Source organism: Aquarana catesbeiana, linkage group LG05, assembly GCF_042186555.1.
Source record: "Aquarana catesbeiana isolate 2022-GZ linkage group LG05, ASM4218655v1, whole genome shotgun sequence".
Classification (NCBI taxonomy): domain Eukaryota; kingdom Metazoa; phylum Chordata; class Amphibia; order Anura; family Ranidae; genus Aquarana; species Aquarana catesbeiana.
In genome coordinates, this window is record NC_133328.1 from 113493091 (window position 1) to 113513949 (window position 20859).

Below are 20859 nucleotides of genomic sequence, written 5' to 3' on the forward strand. Positions count from 1 at the left end.
AGGGCCGCCTCTTAGTAAACAAGTAGACAAGACGGCTCCTTTTGTGATAAGTCACGGAAAGTGCATTTATCTGCACATACAATCAACATAGCCTATGCCTTGTTGATAACAAACAAAACATGTAAAAATTGGCAGTACATCTACTTGCTCAGATTAACTTCCAGTAAGAAGTAGTAACAAAAGCCAAAAAGTACTTGGACAGCTTTGTGATCCAGTTTTATGCCTGATACAATGCAACCTTAAAAAAAAGGTCTCTCTGAAAAGCAGCGGCATGATCATTAAGAGTATGAACTTTTTTGCAATGAACGAAGTAAATATAAAATGTGATGAGCTGAGTAAACATAAAATGTGTAAAATGTAGCTTGAACTTTTGGCTGCTAGACCAGGATAGGGGTTGAGTGTAAGCAAGAACGGGGTTGCTTTCATGTGACACATTTTCCAAAGCACACTAAGGCTGGGTTCACACTAGTTCCGGATGCGGCTCGCAGCAGGGGTCCCGTTCTCCATTTCATGGACTAATCAGGCAGAATTTTTGCCTGAACTCGGACCTGAAAACAGAGCCAAAGATGCACAGGACTCCAGTGCAATCCACTCCGCAGCCGCCCCAGAGATAGTTGAACCTGCTCCATAGAGAGCCAGTTACAATCTCCTGTCATGCGAATTGGATGTTGGGAAATCTGCATCCTATTCGCACTAGTGTGAACCCAGCCTTAATGTTTGTAAAGTACTGTAATCTGTTTTAGGAGCCTCTGGTAAAGCTATTTTGGGGCTCATAGAAGCACGTGCAGCATTTTACCCCTATTGTGTTTAAAACTGACCATGCAGCCAGCACTTCCTGGGCAACACAGGAGAATAGGACTATTCTCCACTATATATAGCCAGACACTGCAGGCTGACCACAAAGGAAAGCAATTCCTTTTTCAGCACTTGAGTTTATTGAGCCATCTGGTCCTGGTTTCAAGAAGCTTATACTAGCATTAAAGGAGAAGTACAACCAAAGCTATAGATCACAGGAGTGCAATTCGTTTTGCACTCCTGAGACTCATTTTCTGAAGTCCGCTCTCTGCTGATATCACAGACGTCGGCCCAGGGACCGCGTCATCATGACAATGGAAGTTGGGAACCACCAGGTCCCTGGACTGACACCCGGCTCAGCCTCCCAGCAAGCTGCAGAGAGTCCGAGATGGCCGCTTCACCCCTTCCACAGATCAGCGCTCCAGTGAGCGAGGAGGGGGCAGGGCAAAGCAGAGAGCTGCTGACTGCAGCTCTCTGTTCAGGGAGCTGTCAGAACCAAGCAATCTGCAATGTTCGATCGCTCGGTTCTCAGTGCAGAGGCACCAGGGGACAGAAGCAGCATCAAACCGAAGCTGCATCTACCTAGGCAAGTATGAAGCTTCCCTCCAACCACTTTGCATATTATTTTAATATATACTGCAATTCTGTACTTGCCAAATATGCTGCAGAAATCTCCCTCCACCAAGTCTGGCTGCAGCCATTTTAACTGTGGGCAGCTGAAGCCTCTGCCTGTTCACTTCCTGGATTTACACAGACACACACCTCTGCAGCTTTCATAGGCCCTCTTATGTCCCCCTCCCTTCCTGGCAAACTCTCATGAGAGTGAGCGAGAGAGCTGGGCATGTCGTCATAAGTCTAGGCCAATGCCCATACAAGATACAGAAAGTGGGTTGTATAAGGTATTTACTGGCAGAAAAAAAAAAAAAGTTACACTATCTAAAGTTAAAACAACAAGGGTGGAAGATTTAATAGATGGAAAGATAAAAACATTACTGAAAGTCCACTTTAAGGATGCATGAGAAGAGGCCCTGATGGCCAAGATCATACTGCATAGATGTGTCAGTTCTAACCTGCCAACTTCCATCTACAACTGCCAGCAGCCTTCTGAGAACTCTTGAGTATTAGCTGTGGAGATCTACTAGATCTGCCCCAAGTCCTACAATAAAAATGTTCTTATAAAGTAAAGTTTAACCACTTGCCGACCACCTCACGCAGATATACTGCGGCCGAATGGCACGGGCAGGCAGAGTAACGTATGGGTACAATACTCCCCTCCCGCGGGCGTGATCGTGCCCCCCCCCCCCCCCCCGGTGCCGAGGTGGTCGGCATCGTTCCAGGAGCGATCCGTCCTGAGGGGGAGGCCACTGATTCATGGCCTCTCCCTCACAATCCCTCCTGGCAAATGAGAAGCTTCCTCTGCTTCTGTAATATAAACAGAAGCAGAGGAAGTGATGTCATCTCTCCTCGTGAGCACTTTTCGTTCCGGCTTCCGAGGAGAGAAGACATCTACTGTGAGTCTGCACCAACACTACAATGACACTAGCACACATAGGCACCCCCCCCCGCCCCTGTCACAGTGACACCAATAGCAGCCCCCCCCTCACCCCCGTCACCCCCTTTCACAGTGACACCAATAGCAGTTTTTATTTTTTTTTACTGATTACTGCATTGGTGTCATTTGTGACTGTTATAAGTGTTAGGGCAGTTAGTGGTAGGCTCCTTTAGATCTAGGGTACCCCCTAACCCCCCCTAATAAAGGTTTAACCCCTTGATCACCCTCCAGTTAAGCCTTTCATCCCCTGTCGCCAGTGTCACTAAGCGATCTCAGCTAAGTATTTAAGTTCACTGTCAGCTTTTTATAGCGTCAGGTACCCTCATATACTACCTAATAAAGGTTTTAACCCCCTGATTGCCCGCTAGTTAACCCTTTCACCAGTGATCACCGTATAAGTGTTACTGGCTCTGGTTAGTTAGTTTGTTTTTTATACCCGCCGTTTATTACCCAATAAAGGTTTAACCCCCTGATTGTCCGGCGGGTGATATCAGTTAGGTTTTAGGGTCATTTAGGGTCAGTTAGGGTCTGCGTCGCCCCAGGCAGTGTCAGATTAGTGCCACTACTGCTAACACCCACGCACGCAGCATACACCTCCCTTAGTGGTATAGTATCTGAAGAGATCAATATCTGATCAGATCTACACTAGCGTCTCCAGCAGTTTTGGGTTCCCAAAAACTCAGTGTTAGCAGGATCAGCCCAGATACCTGCCAGCACCTACGTTTTGCCCCTCCGCACAGCCCACCCAAGTGCAGTATCGATCGATCACTGTCACTTACAAAAAAAACAACACACAACTGCAGCGTTCGCAGAGTCAGGCCTGATCCCTGCGATCGCTAACAGTTTTTTTTGGTAGCTTTTGAATCAGTCAGGAGCTTTTTTTACCTGTGAGTCTCACTACTGTACCAGTAAATTTAGAGCCAAAAATGGAAAATTGAAGGTACACTAGTGAAGAGGCCTACGTTTCTGAGCATGACAGATAGTGAAGAGGAAGTCACTCATCTATCAGATTCAGGCTCAGAATACGATCCTGTAGACGACAGCGGCTCCATGACAGATAGCTCTGACGGAGTTGTGGTCCCTGCCAAGGTCAGGCGTACCAGACCCCGATCTTAGAGAAGTACTAGTGCTGCTCATCCTTCTGGTGAACTGGCAAGCACCAGCGGCCTAGTACACCCTGGTCGTAGTCAAACCAGCACTGCAGTAACACATGGTGAGTCCCATAAGTGCAGTTCAAGCTGGTGAGGTGGCAAGCACAAGTAGTGTCCCGCTGCTGCCAAGAAGACAAAGACAGGCCCGTCGAGCCCATAGTGCTCTTCCTGCTGCATTCGCCAATCCTAATTGGCAACCCACCACCCGTACGTTCCCCATTCACTGGCCAACCCGGCATTCAGGTGGAAACATTTGATTTTACGTCACTTGATTTTTATTCACTGTTTTTCACCGAAGAGCTCTACAGATCTAGTGTGGACCAAAGTAATTTGTATGCTGGTCAATACATCGCCGCTAATCCCCAGTCCTCCCTTGCCAGAGATTGGAAACCAATTACGGTTTCCGAATTTAAGACCTTTCTGGGCCTATCCCTCGACATGGGCATAGTTAAAAGAGTATGTTGCGGTCATATTGGTCCACAGGGGTACCATTTGTATGTGGACAATTATTACACGAGCGTGCCACTTTTTAGTCACTTGTTTGATCATCAGATTGAGGCATGTGGCAAGGTGCGATCTAATCGCCGGGGCTTTCACCAGTGGTTTGTAGATTTCAGTCTAAGGCTGGGAGAGAGAGCATGCTTCAAGTATAATAATTTGCTCGCTGTGAAGTGGAGGGATAAAAAGGAGGTTTTCGTTCTTACCTCCCTTCATGCAGACACGAATGTCCAAATTCCTACGGTGACTGGTGTTGTGGAGAAACCCCTCTGTGTCCACGAATATAACCAAAATATGGGAGGGGTGGACCTCAACGACCAGTTGTTAGCACCGTATCTAGTTGCCCGTAAGGCCAGACGCTGGTACAAAAAAGTATCTGTTTATTTCAATTGGCTTTGCTGAATGCTCATGTGCTATACAGAGCTTCAGGACGGACTGGATCCTTCCTTAAATTCCAGGAAAGGATCGTCAGAGCCCTTCTGTTTCCAGACAGTGCTCCACTTCACCTTCCCAATCCAAATGCAGTAAGCTGGCTGCATGAGAGGCATTTTCCGTATGTCCTCCCGAGTACCCCTACCCAACGAGCCCCCCAAAGAAGATGTCATGTCTGCAGCAAGCGCGGATATAGGCGTGACAACTGCTATTATTGTCCCTCCTGTCCTGACAATCCTGGTCTTTGCATTGGTGAATGTTTTGAGCGCTACCATACACTAGTTGAGTATTAGCGTAGGGTACAGCACTGCAGACTAGGACACACTTTCACAGGATCTCCCAAGATGCCATCGCATTTTGAGAGACCTGAACCTGGAACCGTTACAGTTACAACTGTTACAAAAACAAAAGTGTAAAAAAAAAATATATAAAATAAAAAAAATCAAAAATAGTTGTCGTTTTATATTGTTCTCTCTCTCTCTCTATTGTTCTGCTCTTTTTTACTGTATTCTATTCTGCAATGTTTTATTGTTATGTTTTATCATGTTTGCTTTTCAGGTATGTAATTTTTTTATATTTTACCGTTTACTGTGTTTTATTGTTAACCATTTTTTGTTTTCAGGTACGCCATTCAGCTGCAGTGCGGATTTATTTATCTTGACAGCAACAGCGTTTGCTCCCACGATACATAAACCCGTGACTCCAGCGCTGTTAGAGGTGATTTCACCACCACATTTAAAAAAAAAAAAAAGAGCATATATGCCAAAGCATGGGGGCAGCAGGGGTGGAGGAGCGATTTGCTCCTAACTTTTGGGGCGGATGCCCCCATGCTTCGGCATATATACATTTTAGGCACAGATTGCTTTAAAAAAATGTTTTATTTTTTACTATGTGTTTTTTGTATTTGCTTTGCAGGTGTGGTACTGTAATGTTACTTTGTTTTATTGTTAACCATCATTTGCTTAGCTGGTACGCCATTCAGTTGCAGCGCGGATTTATCTTGACAGCAACAGCGTTTGCTCCCGAGATACATAAAGCCGTGACTCCAGCGCTGTAGGAGGTGATTTCACCACCACAGTTAAAAACAAAATGGTGCATGTATGCCCATCATTAGAAGTGGGTGGATGAAGGGAGGTATTTTAATGGTGGGCATACCCACCAACCAATCTTTTTTTCGTTCAGCCCACAGGCTGCATGAAAAAAAAAAAAAAAAAAAATTTCAATATATGCCCAACAAGGACCAGCAACGTACTGGTATGTTTGCTGGACTTTGAGTGGTTATACCAGAATGATGCCTGCGGGTTTAGGTATTATCTTGGTATCCTTTTTAGCCAGCGGTCGGCTTTCATGTAAAAGCAATCCTAGTGGCTAATTAGCCTCTAGACTGCTTTTACAAGCAGTGGGAGGGAATGTCCCCCCACCTCCCACCGTCTTCCATGGTTTTCTCTGGCTCCCCTGTCCCAACAGGGAACCTGAGAATGCAGCCAGTGGTTCCGCCAGCTGACCATAGAGCTGATCAGAGATCAGAACGGCTCCAATCATACCTATGGCCTAAGAAACCAGAAGCTACGAGCATTTCATGACTTAGATTTCGCCGGATGTAAACAGCGCCACTGGGAAATTGGGAAAGCATTTTATCACATCGATCTTGGTGTGGTCAGATGCTTCAGAGGGCAGAGAAGAAATCTAGGGTCTAAAGGACCCCGGTTTTTTGAAAAAAGAATACCTGTCACTACCTATTGCTATCATAGTTGATATTTACATTCCCTGAGATAATAAAAATGATATAAAAAAAAAAAAATGAAAATAACAGTTTAAAAAATAAGATAAAAAAAAAAAGCACCCCTGCATGTGAGGTATCACCGCGAAGGTCAGATCGAGGGCAGTAATTTTAGCAGTAGACCTCTGTAAATCTAAAGTGGTAACCCGTAAAGGCTTTTAAAAATGTATGTAGTTTGTCACCACTGCATGTTTGTGTGCAATTTTAAAGCATGTCGTGTTTGGTATCTATGTGCTCAGCCTAAGATTATCTTTTTTATTTCATCAAACATTTGGGCAATTAAGTGTGTTTCAGTGCATTAAAATAAAAAAAAAGTGTTTTTTCCCAAAAAAATGCGTTTGAAAAATCGCTGCGCAAATACTGTGTGAAAAAAAAATGAAACACCCACCATTTTAATCTGTAGGGCCTTTGCTTTAAAAAGATATATAATGTTTGGGGGTTCAAAGTAATTTTCTTGCAAAAAAAATATTTTTTTTTTTCATGTAAGCAAAAAGTGTCAGAAAGGGCTTTGTCTTCAAGTGGTTAGAAGAGTGGGTGATGTGTGACATAAGCTTCTAAATGTTGTGCATAAAATACCAGGACAGTTCAAACCCCCCCTCAAATTACCCCATTTTGGAAAGCAGGCACCCCAAGCTATTTGCTGAGTGGCATGTTGGGTCCATGGAATATTTTATATTTTGACACAAGTTGCAGGAAAACGACATTTTTTTTTTTTTTGCACAAAGTTGTCACTAAATGATATATTGCTCAAACATGCCATGGGCATATGTGAAATTACACCCCAAAATACATTCTGTTGCTTCTCCTGAGTACGGGGATACCACATTTGCGAGACTTTTTGGGAGCCTAGCCGTGTACGGGACCCCGAAAACCAAGCACCGCCTTCAGGCTTTCTAAGGGTGTACATTTTTGATTTCACTCCCCACTGCGTATTACAGTTTCAGAGGCCATGGAATGCCCAGATGGCAACCCCCCCCCCCCCCCCCAATGACCCCATTTTGGAAAGTAGACACCCCAAGCCATATGCTGATAGGTATGCTGAGTATTTTGCAGACCCCGCTTTTTGAAAATTGAAAAAAAGAAGAAAAAAAAATTTTCTTCTTTTCATTCTTCATTTTCAAAAACAAACGCGAGCTGCAAAATACTCACCATGCCGCTCAGCAAATAGCTTGGGGTGTCTACTTTCTAAAATGGGGTCATTTGGGGGGGGGGGGGGGGGGTTGTGCTATCTTGGCATTTTATGGCCTTCAAAACTGTGATAGGTAGTGAGGAGTGAATTTAAAAATTTACACCCTTAGAAATCCTGAAGGCGGTGCTTGGTTTTCGGGGCCCCGTACGTGGCTAGGCTCCCAAAAAGTCCCACACATGTGGTATCCCCGTACTCAGGAGAATTCCACATATGCCCATGGCATGTTTGAGCAATATATCATTTAGTGACAACTTTGTGCAAAAAAAAAAAAAAATTTAATTTTCCTGCAACTTGTGGCAAAATATAAAATATTCCATGGACTCAACATGCCTCTCAGCAATTTCCTTCAGGTGTCTACTTTCCAAAATGGGGTAATTTTTTTTTGGGGGGGGGGGGTTGTACTGCCCTGCCATTTTAGCACCTCAAGAAATGAGATTCATAAACTAAAAGCTGTGTAAATTCCAGAAAATGTACCCTAGTGTGTAGACGCTATAACTTTTGCACAAACCAATAAATACACGCTTTTTGACATTTTTTTACCAAAGACATGTGGCTGAATATGTTTTGGCCTAAATGTATGACTAAAATTGAGTTTATTGGATTTTTCTTCTAACAAAAAGTAGAAAATATCATTTTTTTTTCAAAATTTACGGTCTTTTTCTGTTTATATCGCAAAAAAAAAAAAAAAAAAAATCACAGAGGCAATCAAATACCATCAAAAGAAAGCTCTATTTGTGGATAAAAAAAGGACGCAAATTTCCTATGGGTACAACATTGCATGACTGCGCAATTACCAGTTAAAGCAGCGCAGTGTCAAATTGTAAAAAGTCCTCTGGTCTTTAGGCAGCCAAAAGGTCCGGGGCTTAAAGTGGTTGTAAACCCTTACAGACCACTTTGACCTACAGGTAAGCCTAGATAAAGGCTTACCTGTAGGTCCAAGAAATATCTCCTAAACCTACATGGTTTATTAGATATTTGCAAAAAGACAGACACCGCTGGCGCGCAGGCGCACTGAGCATGCAGCTAGCGGCGGCTCCCGTGCGCATGCGCGGGAGTGACGTTATCGCGGCTCCGTCCAATCACAGCGCCGGGGCCATGATACCCGGAAAGAAGATGGCCGCTCTGTAGCAGAGGTGACATCGCAGGCTCCTCTGTCAGGTAAGTGACACATAATGGGCTACTATGCGATGCATAGTAGCCCATTATGCTTTACCTTTGGAGGGAAACAAAGAGGAAGTAAAACCCATAGGGGTTATCTATAAGGATATACATGCCTCCTGCATATATCTTTACCTGTCAAATGTCTCCCCTCTGTCTGTTATGAGACCCGAGAAACTGCAGTTTCTGTGGGTGGGTCTGTTGTCTGGAGCTCGGTGGGTGGAGTCGTCATGTCAGTAGACTCCCCGCCCACCTCTACACTGCCCTTGTCAATATGCATTTTTTTCCTGTGTATTTCTTACACTGAACTTCTGCTATGATCTCTAACATCCAGTGAAAAGACAGGAAAGTAACCACATGACTTCAGCATATCAAATCATGCTGAGGTGTGGAACAGCCAATCCTTGCAGAGCTGCTGAAGAAAGGAGTGGGGGTGGGAATTAAAAAATAATGCCTGTGTCTTAGGCTAGTGCACGAGATATGTAAATCACCTGTCACTCACAGCAAGGGGGAGGATTTGACAAAGTTTTTCTCTGTTTGTCAAGATTTATCTCACTGAACAATAAAAGAGGATTGCTCAGAGATGGATTAACTCTTTGAATGACAATTGTGCAGTCATGCAACGCTGTATCCATATGAAATTTGTATCATTTTGTTCACACAAATAGAGATTTAATTTGCTGATATTCAATCACCACTAGGTTTTTCATTTTTTGCTAAACAAAAAAAGACTGGAAATCTGGGGAAAAAAAAGCTTTTCTTTGCTCTGGTTATAAAATTTAGCAAATAATCTTTCTTCATAAATTTAGGTCAAAGTGTATTCTGCTACATTTCTTTGGTGAAAAGAACTCAAATCAGGTGTATATTTAATCTGTAGGAAATTTCACAAACCCATGGCATATATCTGAAAATCCAATCTCATTTCTCAAGGCCAGAAAACACTAGGGCAGTATAAATATACCTCAAATTATCCCCTTTTGTAAAGTAGACAGTCAAAGGTATTTAGTAAGAGGCATGGTGAGTTTTTTGAAGTTGTAATTTTTATGGAAAATACGGTCACCAGTACAGTACAAAGTCATCATATAACTGGTGTGGCGGTGATCAGGGACACTGACTGGTGACCGTATGTAACATACAGTGACCAGAGCAATACCGTGTTACCATAGTAACACACTACCACTCTGGGGAAGTGATCAGGATTTTTATTTTTTACACATTACGATTGCTAATCTAAGTTCATTTCACTGGTATAAGCAACCATTTTTACTGAAACTGATCCATTCAGTGTCTTTGGTTGTGATCAGCTGTGACTGGCCAAAGTTAATCACATGGTACAGATGGGCTGATCACTGTCACCAATCACAGCTAGCAACACTATTGTATACAATGGATGTGGCATGAAAGGAAAATGTGATCTGCTGTAATTGGTCACAGTGATTACATGACACTGGCAGGGTATATCGATCAGTTATCAGCTGTGTTCCGCAGACACAGCCGGTAACAGATCATGAAGCTGTGCATCACCTTCTGAGAGGAAGTCACATGATATCCACTTATGGTTGCCACCTCATCCCTTTAAACCCGAACACATATTAATTACACAGGTTCTGTGGCTGATTAAGGTGGTAATTAAACTCACTTGGTGCCTTATCTGCATTTAATTAGCCTCAGAACCTGTGTAATTCATATGTGTTCAGGTTTAAAGGGATGAGGTGGCAACTCTATATCCACTCCAGAGGAGAAAAGTCCCCCCCGGCCATCAATCTGCTATAGGCAAGGCAGGAAGGTGTTAATGAATGACAGATATTATACAATCCCTTTTTTCCCCATTCACAAATTAAATATTTAAATTGCCACCTATACACTACATTATAAACAATGAGACCAATTTAGAAAACAAAAAAGAGTGAAGCTGTGGTCTGAAACCAGTTAGATTCATGTTCTATATACAGTGTATCCAGACCCCCTTCACTTTTTCAGTTTTGTTATGTTGCCGCCTGATACTACAGTTGCTTACCATTATTTCTTCTTTTATTAATCTACACTTAGTACCCCATTATGACAAGGTGACAAACAGAATTTTAGAAATGTTTGCAAATGTATGAAAAGGGAGAAACTAAAATATCATATTGGCATAAGTATTCAGGACCCTTTGCAACAACACTTGAAATTTAGCTCAGGTGTCTTCCATTGCTGATATGTTTCTAAACCTTGATTGGAGTCCACCTGAGGTAAATTTAATTGACTGGACATGATTTGGAAAGGCACATTTTTACCTCTTTATAAAAGTCCTCACAGCTCACAATGCATACTGTATCAGAGCAAAAGCCATGAGGTCAAAAAGAACTGCCTGCAGAGCTCAGACACGATTTTTTCAAGACACAGATCTGGTGAAAGCTACGAAAAAATTTCTGCTGCGCAGAAGGCTCCCAAGAGAACGGTGGCTTCCATACTTCTCAAATGGAAGAAGTTTGAAACAACTAGGACTCTTCCTAGAGCTGATCGCCCAGCCAAACTGATTAATCGGGGGAGAAGGGCCTTCATAAGAGAGGTGACCAAGAAATCGATGGTCGTTCTGACTCAGCTTCGGAGATCCTTTGTGGGGATGAGACAAAGTTCCAGAAGGACAACCATCACTGTGGCCCTTCACCGATCTGGGCTTTTTGGCAGAGTAGCTAGACAGAAGCCCCTCCTCAAACACACATGAAAGCTCACTTGGAGATTGCAAAAAAGCACTTAAAGGATTCTCAGACTGAGGAACACGATTCTCTGGTCTGACGAAACCAAGATTGAATGGTTTGGTCTCAATTCTAAATTGTTGTGTGAAACCAGGCACCGCTCGTAGCCTGCCCAATACCATCCCAACAGTAAAGCATGGTGGTGGCAGCATCATGCTGTGGGGGCATTTATCAGCAGCAGGGGCTAGTCAGGGTTGAGTGAAAGCTGGATGAAGCCAAGTACAAAGATACCCCCAATGAAAACCTGTTCCACAGCGTTCAGCACCTCAGACGGGGCCAAAGATTCACCTACCAACATGACAATGATCCTAAGCACACAGCCAAGACAACACAGGTGTGGCTTAGGGACAACTCTGTGAATGGACAAGAGTGGCCCAGCCAAAGCCCCGACTTGAACCCTATTGAGCATCCCTGGAGAGACCTGAAAGTGGCTGTCCATCGACAGTCCCCATCCAAACTGACTAAGCTTGAGAGGATTAGCAAAGAGGAATGGCAAAAAATCCCCCAATCCAGGTGTGCAAAGCTTGTCGCGTCATACCCAAAAGGACTCAAGGCTGTAATTGCTGCCAAAGGTGCTTCAAAGTACTAAGTTAAGGGTCTGAATACATAAACACGTGAAACTTAAGCTGTTTTTTCTTTTTAATAAATGTACAAATATTTCTAAAATTCTGTTTTCAGTTTGTCATTATGGGGTACTGAGTATAGATTAATGAGAATGAAAAATGAATTTAAACTGTAGTATTAGGCTGCAGTAACAAAATTGAAAAAAAAATAAATAAGAGGAACTGCAGTCTGCTCACATAATTTGTAATAAAAACATCTTTGCCATTCTGAAGCTTCCCTCCAACCACTTTGCATATTATTTTATGTACACTGTTATTCTGTACTTGCAAAAATATGCTGCAGAAATCTCCCTCCACTAAGTCTGGCTGCATCCATATTAACTGTGGGCACCTAAGCTGCTGCCTGTTCACTTCCTGGATTTACACAGAGGCACACCTCCAGCTCTGCAGCTCTCATTGGCCCTCTTATCACCCCTCACTTCCTGGCAAGCTCTCGTGAGAGAGGGGGCTGTGCATGATGTCATAAGCCTAGGCTAATGACCAGACAAGAAACAGGAAGTGGGCCGATTAAGGTATTTACTGGCAGAAAAAAAAATGTTTTACTATCCAAAGTTAAAACAACAAGGGCAGAAGATTTAATATATGCAAAGATGAAAAATGACTGAAGGTCTGCTTTAAGGGGGTCTGAATAATTTATGAATGCACTATAGTTTCTATGGGCAAATCTACTATTTTTCAACTTGCCATTGATGACAACATCATGGCTGGCAAAACTATAATAGCTTCTAAAGCACAAAAAAAAAAAAAAAATAGTTTTAACATAAAATCATTGATAAATAATACCATTTTATATTTTATTACTACATCCATATGAAAGAGTCTTCAGCATCTTTAATGTATGAGAACATTTATACAGAAGGATGTAAATCTCTAATCACATTGCTATGTGAAAGATGGCAACAAACTTCACTGGTGCTTTTAAAAAGAAATCGTTTTTCTAACCTTAGCACTGTAATAGACATGGACTCGGAATGGAATGGAACTGTTACACTAACATTTCAGCAACTATTCACCATTCAATGTTCAGGTCAATGATTTTGCCAAGCTGCCAGTTGTCATGTGTTGATGCAGGGTCAAGCACTGAAAAGGACCCTAATCAATTAAATGAATGGAATCCATGTTATGGCTTCAAAAATGCATGTATTTAGCCACGGATCTGATATACTTTTCTTGTTCAGTATAGGGCTGAGTTTTGGAACAGCCAATTAACTCATGTCAAATGCATTACTACACATGCACATTTTTGAAAGTCTGTCAAGGTATGTTTAAGTATTCAGCACCAAGTAAAAAAGAAATAGTTAAAGGAAATAGTCAAGAAAAAAAAAAAAAAAAACACTTCCTATAGTCAAAGAATAAAATACTTTTTACATGGGATGACTTTCTACGATAATGAGATGATGTGCTGATGACCAGATCATGGTCTAATGACACTCATGTCTTCAGGAGACACCCCCAGGAGATTGTTCAAATAACTAGCTACTACTATATTACTACAACACAAAATGTCTGACCGGTTTAAAGAAAACCTGTAGTGAACAAAATATGTAAGATGCCATTGCGGAAGTCTCCTTATGAAGATGCCAATTGTCCAACACCAATGTTGCCACTTGGTAGTGTTAAAAAGTATAGCTTGTACTTGGATGGTCATTTTTATGTGTTAGGTGTTTTATACTACTGGGTTAAGGTTGTGGTTGCATCTTTTGTTCTTTTTTCCCCATGGCCATCTTGAGGTTTCAGTTGTTTTATGCTGCTGAGTAAAGGTTGTGGCTGTGCCTCTGGGCTTGTCCTTATGAGGATTTTGAAGTTTAGCTGGGCATTATGGTACATGCCTAAAACCACAATTGAGTCTCAGGAAGATTATATACAAGAGGAGGAGTCCTGAATGTTGGAAAGAATGGTGCCATATTATGGTATTATGATTTTGATATGAGCACTAGAGGACTTTTTTTCTCACGTGGATTTTCATATTTGTTTGCATTTACATATATTATATGTACAGTACTATTATTATACACATATTTGGAATTGTTTTCATATATTCTATTTTAGCGCAGCTCCATGTATTGAACTTGAAAATTGTAAGTAGAGGTTGACCGATATATCGGCCGATATTTGGCATTCTTTAATTAACGGCTTTGGCCGACTGTGCTGATAAAAAGGGCAGATTTAAAACTTCAGCGCGACTATGACGTAATAGAAGTCAATGCAAGTTGCCTGAAATCTTCCAGTGGAGACTTCACTCTCCTATCTGGGCAGTCTGCCAAGTCTGAGAAAAGAAGCAAAGAGATACAATGTTTATACTGATCAATGGACTGAACTCTGTGTGTAGGAGTTTTCAGTTTAACCATTTAGACTAAATCTTTTCTGACACTTATTGCTTACAAGTAAAAATCCTGTATTTTCTGCTAGAAAATCACTTAGAACCCCCAAACATATATTTAGCAGAGACCCTAGGGAATAAAATAGCAGTTGTTGCAATATTTTATGTCACACGGCATTATTTGCGCAGCGGTCTTTCCAACGCAATTTTTTGGGAAAAAATACACTAATGGATTAAAAAAGATAACTAAACCAGTAAAGTGAGCCCATTTTTTTTCGTCCAAAAGTTTTGGTTACCTGTTTTTGTGTATTTAATATATAGTTTTTTTTTTAAATCTAAATTATACATACAAGTGAGCTGATTGGAGGTTTGTTTTGTTTAACCACTTGCCTACTGGGCACTTAAACCCCCCTCCTGTCCAGACCAATTTTCAGCTTTTAGCGCTGCCACACTTTGAATGACAATTGCGCGGTCATACAACACGGTACTCAAATGACATTTTTATCATTTTTTTTCCCACAAATAGAGCTTTCTTTTGGTGGTATTTGATCACCTCTGCGGTTTTTAGTTTTTGTTAAAAAAATTGAAAAAGACTGAATTTAAAAAAAAAAACATTTTGGTATTTTTAAAATATTTTGTTATAAAATTTTGCAAATGGGTAATTTTTCTCCTTCATTGATGTACGCTGATGAGGCGGCACTGATGGACACTGATAGGTAGCAGTGATGGGCATTGATTGCTTACACTGATGGCAGCACTGCTAGGTGGCACTGATTGGCACCACTGGTGGGCATTGATAGGCGACACTTGTGGGCATTGATAGGTGGCACTGGTAGGTGGCAATGGCAGGTGGCACTGGCAGGCACGGATGAGGCATATGTGCCTCCTTCCTCTTCGGGACCGATGTCCCTTTAACATAAGTCGGTGATCGGCTTTTTTTTCTCCTCACGCTGTCAGCGCGAGGAGAAAAAAAAGGGATTACCGAGCTTTTGTTTACATCATGTGATCAGCTGTCATTGGCTGACAGCTGATCACATGGTTAGGGGCCGGGATCTGCGATCATCCGAGTCTCCGTGACTCAGTGATCACAGGGAGCGCACCGCGCGCCCTGCAGGGGAAGACGTCCCATGACGGCCTCCCGGAAATTGAGGCCCACGCTGTGGCCGTCATTGGGCTATGGCCCGGACCTCAAGTGGTTAATAAATGTTTAAATGTAAGAAATTTCTGTATCACTTAAGGCTACTTTCACACACGAGCGGGCAGGCATTGTTGGTAAAACGCTGCTAGTTTTAGTGACGTTTTACCATTATTTTAGCGGCGCTATTCGGCTGCTAGCGGGGCGCTTATAACCCAGCTAGCGGCCGATGAAGGGGTTAAATGTGCCCATGTAGTGCCGCTGCCAAAGCACTTTGCAGGTGCTTCGGCAGCAGTACCCATTCATTTCAATGGGCGGGAGTGGTGGAGGAGTGGTATACAACGCTCTATAGATGCTGCTTGGAGGACTTTTTTTTTTTTAACATCCTGCCAGCGCATTGCCCCAGTGTGAAAGCACTCGGCTTTCACACTGAGACTGCAGGGGAGCCGTTTTGCAGACACTTTACTGGCGCTATTTTTAGCCCAAAAGCGCATGAAAAATGCCCCAGTGTGAAAAGGGTCTAACTATTAGATTTTATGAGATGAAGGGGAAAAAAATAAAAATCTGCCTAACATATCGGGCCAAAAAAAAAAAAAAAAAGATCGGCATCATATATCGGCCATCAGCCGCTGCGATTTCTAAATATCAGCATTAGCCAGAGAAAAACACATATCGGTCGACCTCTAATTTTAAGTAGTATTATACAATAGTAAATCGTTTCAGGTGAAAATTATTTTACATGTATATCACAAACTAAAAACATAAAATGACTTAACTCAAACGAGAACATTATCACTACATAATTAAACTCTGATTAAACTGAGCCCTATAATGCAACTTATCACAATATTCAAATAATCCCTAAACCTACTACTCAAATCCTTACCATATTCTCTGTCTAGTTCCTGATTAACCAGTCAAAATTTGCTTTGTGGGTGGCCCTGTTGGCACCTTCCCATCCGACATCCTTCCATTGAAAAGCCAAAGGTGCCAGGTGGGAAGCTTTTCAAACGAATAGGCCAATCAGCCAGGCCCATCAGAGCTGTCAGAATACAAGAGCCACAGCCGAAGATTCATCCATCCATTCGTACATATAGAGTGAACAGAGGAAACTGTTTGATTTTTTTTTTTTCTTGCTCAGCCGGCCTGGCTAGCCTTAGCATTTGCATTCTTGTAAACCCCATTAAAAAAAAAACAAACATTAAAATAAAAGCATGAGAGTTAGGCCTCCTGCACCCTGGACGTTTTAAAAAAGCCAATAGCATTAGTAGAATAGTAGAATTAGTTGTTCAGCGTTTTTGCAGTAGTGTTTTTCAGCTGTAGAGTTATTTTAGCTTTTTTTTTTGCAAAACTATACTCCCACAAAATCTTATGGCTCAAAAATGCTGATAAACGCAGAATAGCTGTATTTTTCAGTGTTTTTACAGCTGAAAAACTCCACTTAAAACCCACTAGTTCTGGAGGTTTTTTTCTAGCCAGAAAACGCCCCTGCCAAAAAACGCTGATCCATTACTGAATTTATCATGGATAGTATTTGCATAGATTTAGAAACAACCCCAACTGATTTGGACCTGTCAGTTTTTATTTAGCGGTTAGGTACTATGCGCCTACTACTATTGCGGGAAGGCATATCATTTAGGAAAGACAGAGAGCAGCCTGATCTGCATACATTCGCTGAGTAGGTTGCCGAAACTACTGAATCAGTGTGACAGCCAGAAAATTTTAGAATAAGAGGTGGCAATGAAAGCCTTTGCCTTGAAAAAGTATTCATACCTCTTGAAATTTTCCACATTGTGTCATGTTATAACCAAAAAAGTAAATGTATTTTATTGGGATTTTATGTGATAGACCAACACAAAGTGGCACATAATTGTAAAGTGGAAGGAAAATAATAAATGATTTTCTACATTTAAAAAAAATAAATATGTGAAAAGTGTGGTATGCATTTGTATTCAGCCCCCTTTAGTCCAATACCCCGAACTAAAATCTAGTGGAACCAATTGCCTTCAGAAATCACCTAATTATTAAATAGAGTCCACCTGTGTGTAATTTAATCTCAGTATAAATACAGCTGTTCTGTGAAGCCCTCAGAGGTTTCTTAGAGAACCTTAGTGAACAAACAGCATCATGAAAGCCAAGGAACACACCAGACAGGTCAGGGATAAAGATGTGAAGTTTTAGACAAGGTTAGGTTATAAAAAAAAAAAAAAGATATCCCAAACTTTGAACATCTCATGGAGCACTGTTCAATCCATCATCCAAAAATGGAAAAAGTATGACAATTGCAAACCTACCAAGACATGGCCGTTCACCTAAACTAACAGGCCGGGCAAGGAGAGCATTCATCAGAGAAGCGGCCAAGAGGCCCATGGTAACTCTGGAGAAGCTGCAGAGATCCACAGCTCAGGTGGGAGAATCTGTCCACAGGACAACTATTAGTCGTACACTCCACAAATCTGGCCTTTATGGCAGAGTGTGAAAATATATAAACTAAATATACGTGCTCACGCTAATGGTGTATCCAGAAAATATATATAATACAAAATGCAGCTGCTATACACAAAGTTCTAATCACTTGGGAAACATATATACATATAAATATAATGCTCGCAAACACAATGGGTGAAAATACAATAGATGATGAACAAAACAAAGTCCAAATAAAGCGACTAAAGGTGCTCCAATCCAAAGTGAAGGAAATATAAGGCGCTTCAGAAATATTCAGGTGTACAACACCCCCTCATGTATCCCCGCTCACAAGATCAGAACGACCCCCAGTTTGTCAGTCTGGTGGGTCACTTAAAGCTTGGTAAAGATATCCTGGGATGGCAGATATGGTGTCAGGTCATCAGGTCCAGAATTCCTTTATGAACTTTCTCAGCCAGAGAATAGGTACCCTTCCTCTGCTGCTTCTTGTTTCTCCTCTCTACTTCCTCCTCACTCACCTCTCACCCAGGAATACTAATGTACACCACACTTTTAACATATTTGAAAAAAAATTCGAAAACCATTTATCCCAATCTTAATCTTCACAATTATGTGCCACTTTGTGTTGGTCTATCCACAGGGGTAGGCAACCTTGGTACTCCAGTTGTGGTGAAACCACGAATCCCATCATGCCTCTTTCCTCTAGGAGTCATGCCTGTGATTGTCAGTTTCTTGCAATGTCTCATGGGACTTGTAGTTTCAAAACAGCTGGAGGGCCAGGATTGCCTACCCCTGGTCTATCACAAAAAAATCCCAATAAAATACATTGACTTTTTTGGTGGTAACATGACAAAATGTGGAAAATTTCAAGGGGTATGAATGCTTCTTCAAGGCACTGCATCTGCTCTGGTGCATTATAAGAACTGCATGAGGGCGAATATACAAAAGATGTCGGCACCTTTTTATCCCAACTCAGTACACAACAACATTGCACTGTAACTACGACTGTTGGAACTAGAAAACACTGTGCCAACCCTGGTCAGGTTGCACTGAAGAATTTCCTATGCACAGAAATACTAAGTTACTGGTAATTCATTTTTATTTATTTTTTTACCAGAGATTTCATATTAAATGGTAACTCAGACCACAGCATTCATAGTTCATAGGACCTGATCGGACTCTTTATGTGATATGTGAAAGGGGCCTAAAAGTGTAACACAGCTATGAAAAACAGTAAACAAATAATTAATGAATTCAAAACATGCAACAACAATTTAAAATCTGATAATGAATATTGTGAATCAGAAATAATGTGTATAGTACAAGACACGGGAATTGATTCATAGACCATGGGTTTTATGGAGCTATTTATCAACACCATGCATTACAAATTTTATTCTGGTGTAGGGAGGGGGCAGTTGGCCCCATCCTTTGAGACTCACATGGCTGCCTATGAGTGCAATGTGATAATGTGGGGCTTGCGTTTCCCTGTTTGGAAAATACCTATGAGTGCGCAAATATTCTGGGGGTTTTCTATGACAATACTTATCCCTAATTTGCTGATTCTGAGACAGCTGCTACATTGGAAATACTGAATTACATAAAATTTGGTTAAAAACCATCTGAAGAAACATCTGAAATAATGTTTGGCCCAATTTCAAATAATCTTTCCCTTCCCTATTTCGGTGTTGCACAAAAAACTTGGGCAGATTGCATATTAACCAATGAACAATATGTAAAGTCTAGGGCACAAAAATTAAATGTGTATGATCAGCTTTAGAATAACCAGGTCAACTATTCCAAACTGGCTACAAACCTTACTATTAAACAGTGCCATCTAGTAAGTTTTGGCTGACACAAATTGAATAACCCTTTATATTAAACTATATTATAACCCTTTATATTAAACTTCCACTGAATTGTATGTTTTAATGTGTGTGGTGGCACTGCATGAATTACAACACTGGAAAGAAAATGTACTATAAGAAATAGAAAAAAATCATGTCGTATCGAACAGTCTGATCACCATAAAGGCTACTGTAAATTTTAAACATACATACTTGTAACAAAAGTTCTCCTTCAAATGAACGCAGATCTTCTCCTGGTTTAATGGCTCTTCGATTGTCACCGATTCCATTGCCGTCTGTCTTAGAACCTTGTAGTGCAACTGTGGAAGAAATACAGAAAGAACATCAATATGTGCAATACAATAATTACAGCAACTATAAAGAACATATAATACAGAAATAAAAGAATATAAAACTATAAATATAGTAATCAATCATAATCACACAGATTTCAGGAATTATACCCAGCTCAAAAACAATCTGCGCAAACAGTAGACAAGTGAAGTGCAAAAGGAAATATAGATATACTTCAGGGGAAACAGACACCATGAACAATGGTCAAAACTGATATTTCAGTATAGTCAGTTGCTGGGATTCTAGCAGCGAGTCCTGTGGCTGTTCTCCATCTCCTACAAAGTGGGTGTTACCAAATGTTCCATTGCATCCTGTTAAAGTATTCATAACAAAAATACATTCAAATCTTCCAGATAGTGGAAGCCCAGAAAAACTACAGAAACTCAAAAATTTAAAAAAGAGAAGTTTGGGTTATTTATTTTTTTTTTTTAAATCATACCTACCTAGGTGGATGCAACATCGGTCCGATGCTACATCCATCCAAGCTCTGCCCTGGCCGTGTTGTTTACTCCATAATGAGTATTGTATGAGCCATTCATAAAATGCAGTGTCCTTCATAGCATTCTCTACATAATGCTCTGCAGAACATTGCATGATAAGCAGCGAGACCGGTCGCGACTGAGGGGCCAAATGATCAACAGGCTTTCCTCTTCCTGTGATTCCCCCCCCCCCTCCTCTAATTCGTTGGGCTTCACTTGTTTTGGAGTAGTCTGCAGTAGTGACTTTGTCGTTACCATGATAGCTGGGCAGACAAGGTCTCCATTACAATGAAATATACTCTGTAAAAAAAGGAAAACAGTCACAATTATTAAAAAAAAAAAAAAAAAAAAAAATTGCTCCACAAACCATAATGTCATTTT

At 41.3% G+C, this 20859-nt stretch overlaps 1 protein-coding gene across 2 annotated transcripts in view; it reads right to left on the reverse strand.

Moving 5' to 3' along the window:
- AHR (aryl hydrocarbon receptor) overlaps window positions 1-20859 on the reverse strand; it is a 190810-nt gene that overhangs the window by 49769 nt on the left and 120182 nt on the right. For both annotated transcript variants that reach the window (XM_073630081.1, XM_073630080.1), the window contains exon 3: window positions 19859-19965. In XM_073630081.1, the coding sequence (XP_073486182.1) occupies window positions 19859-19965 (107 nt within the window). The remainder of the gene's footprint in view (window positions 1-19858; window positions 19966-20859) is intronic.